This window comes from Anneissia japonica, unplaced genomic scaffold, assembly GCF_011630105.1.
Source record: "Anneissia japonica isolate Jap-2015-1 unplaced genomic scaffold, ASM1163010v1 scaffold4260_len236652_cov185, whole genome shotgun sequence".
NCBI classification, from domain to species: Eukaryota; Metazoa; Echinodermata; class Crinoidea; order Comatulida; family Comatulidae; genus Anneissia; species Anneissia japonica.
In genome coordinates, this window is record NW_022757652.1 from 81,970 (window position 1) to 85,151 (window position 3,182).

A 3,182-nucleotide genomic window follows, 5' to 3' on the forward strand; every position below is an offset into this window, starting at 1 on the left:
ATACATGTAATAATGCAGAGAATATATATTTAAAATGTATATATATATATATATATATATATACATTCATATATATATATATATATATATGTATATATATATACATTCATATATACATTTATAAATATATATTTATATATATTTATAAATATATATACATATATATATATGTATATATATATAAATATATATATTGTGTGCTGCAGGCCAACGAAAAATGGAAAATATCAAAAATGGAGAATTTATGGAATTGAAGCACATTAGAAAAGAGTGGGAAGAGAGAAGAATAACAAATCATGAATTGAAAGGGAAACTTTACAATAAAAAGCTCGCAGTATAATTTTTAAAAAGTGCAATAGACATTGTATATCCAATACATACCTATGTTACACGACAAAGAGTTACTGGTTGAGATGCTTTTGTAGGCAATTGGCGAGGGTCTTAAAACATTGTTGTTTTCGATACTACACGATGATTCGTTTGTCGACCAGATTGCTTGTGTAAGTGTAGTTGGTATTGCAGAGCTCGCATGGATTGCTGAGCTTGCATAAGGTGGTACGTACGCTGCGCTCGGATGGTACGCTTGTACTGAAGGTGATGAAACTACAAAGTTACCAACGGCACTTCCACTTTGGTCCTATGAAATATGGAAATTAAATAGTAAAGTGTTTTAAAATTCACAGTTATTAATCATCATAATCATCATCATCACCATCTTCTTCTTCTTCTTTATCATCATCTGCTTCTAAAGGGTGACGGCGGTGGTAGGAATAGATGACGATGATAATGATGATAATAATGACGATGATGTAACGATGATGGTGTCGGTAAAGGTGACGAATTTGGTGACGGTGACGGGGACAGCGACGACGGTGGTCTAGGCGACAGTTGCCACAGCAGCTGCGGTGGCAACCATTATGATAATAATAATTATTATATTGTGGGTTAATATAGTAATAATATATTAATACTAAATAATAATAATAATAATAATAATAATAATAGAATCAGAATTAGAATAATTTGTATTGTTAAAAAATCGTTGCAAAGTTATGAAAATTGTTTTCCTTGTTACAAAGTAAATAAAAAGTATAAAAATATAGAAAAAAAACCATCAAATAATGGATAATAATAGTCAATTATAATATTTTTTTAAATAATAATGCTAATAATTGTTATTATAAAAATAGTAGGCCTAGCATTGATAAAAATATATATCACGGTTGTCTATATTATTATTACCTTTATTTCAGCTTCGTAGTGTCCCACATTATAGTTGATCTGCTCCTTATAGTTACTAGGCTGCCGCCTATAATCCGTTAGTGAGATGGCGTGAGCATGTGCTGGAATCGTGTTTTCACCAGCCGCCGTATATAAACCGGTTGGGAACGAACCTTCACAAAAAACGTGTTAAGAAAAAGACTAGTTATAGTATGCAATGTTAAATACATTGTCAGGTATGAAATATAGAAAGAAAGCGTCACTACATATAAAAGAATGAAGTGGACATACCGTATCGAAACAATTCAGTTTTAGCCATAGAGCTACTAAACAACTAGAGTGCTGACAAGATGGCGGAGCAATGCAGAGTTGTGTATGTGTACCATCCAAGATGGCTGCCGTAGGAAAGCGCCACCTTCAGGCTTAGTATGCATATTATTACCAATACACATCTAGATGTGTATAAGTAAATAAGCCCTCTGACTGAATATTATTTCATTAATGATAATTAGTATTGATAATGACAAATTATTAAACTGTCGTAGCCAAAACGAGGCCAAGTGGAGCATCTTATTTAAAAAAAAGTACCAAGGAATGAAAATTAAAATCGTGTGCATTACACCCAAACACCGCAACGCTCGAGTTTCAAACATAGCTGTACTGAACTTTCTGTGTAAATTGAGGGCACATTGAAAATGATAGTGCTCAGGCGAAATTTGATTGGCTGAATATATGGCAGCCATCTTGGATGGTACACACACACAGCTCTGCGTATTTCGAACATCGAATACATTGCGGTTAGCGCTCTAGTATTCTTATTATATCTCTATGGTTTTAGCTGACTTACATAATTGTTACTACAACAATCAATACCACAATTCTTCAATTATAAAAGTAATTTTGTTTAAACTATTTACATTTTCTTTGAATAACAGTCTGTTTAGGACTACAAAATGTGTTAAAGCTATAAAGTTCACTCTTCATTTGGCCATGAATACATTTTCGCATGTTGAAACACCGAATTACAAGCCAGATTGAATCACGAATGGGTAGTCGTTAAACCTAAAATTAAAATAGACTGTTTGTGCCATAGGTTAAATTTAGCTACAATAAATAAAGAATCGAAAATGAGATATTGTAAATGCTATTTTTTTTTTCTTCTTTTTTTATTACGGTTAGCCAACATATTCATAATCTGACATTAGCTAGGGCATATAAAGATTTTTCTTTTTTTGAGAAAGCTGATAAAAGTTTTTGTGTCTATTGCCCTCTCGGGGCATAGATACTATGTTATTGTCTGGCAGTTAACCTTGTAAAAGCAAGTAAATCCGGTGGAGGTGCATGATTGGTACTACCAAAGATATTATAATTACAATGTAGCGATATCCGCGATTCTACGCGCAACAAAATTAAATAGTAAAAAGAGGCATAAAAAGTAATTGTAATTGAGAGAGGGCGTCCAGTTGTTATTATGGTGGTTGTTTCAGAATTTGCACGTAGATCCTAGATGTCAAAGCTCAAAAGAAATTGTATTTGCGGAAGGGCGCACTACACAGCGTTGCTACAGAATTTGCACGTAGAAATCGCAGAGAAAGCTTTCTAGTTATTATAAGATCTTTGGTACTACTACCACGAGGTAAAGGCAAGCTCAGGTCGACACGGAACTGAAAGGAACTCAACTCAACTGGTCGACATGAAAGGAACTGAAAGGAACTTCACTCATGCTTTGTTTGTCCTGTACAGCACGGGTTTTTCCCCGGTAGATCCTGTGTTACACAGACTGCAAGTATATTTCATGAATGGTCTAAAATATTAGATGCATCAAATCCCCCAGTTGTAGACGCTATCTTCCTCGACTGGGAGAAAGCCTTTGATCGTGTGCGTCATTCTAAACTTTTGCGCAAGCTTCACAATTTCGGCCTTTGTGGTCCAATCTTGAAATGGATGGCATCATTTTTAAC

General features: G+C 33.9%; 1 protein-coding gene across 1 annotated transcript in view; it reads right to left on the reverse strand.

Moving 5' to 3' along the window:
* LOC117124859 overlaps positions 1–1,541 on the reverse strand; it is a 5,603-nt gene extending 4,062 nt beyond the window's left edge. Inside the window, exons 1-3 of the mRNA XM_033271196.1 lie at positions 1,513–1,541; positions 1,243–1,394; positions 382–637 (exon numbers count right to left, since the gene is read on the reverse strand). Coding sequence (XP_033127087.1) covers positions 382–637; positions 1,243–1,394; positions 1,513–1,540 — 436 coding nt within the window. The 5' untranslated portion in view covers position 1,541. The remainder of the gene's footprint in view (positions 1–381; positions 638–1,242; positions 1,395–1,512) is intronic.
* Positions 1,542–3,182: the final 1,641 nt, after the last annotated feature.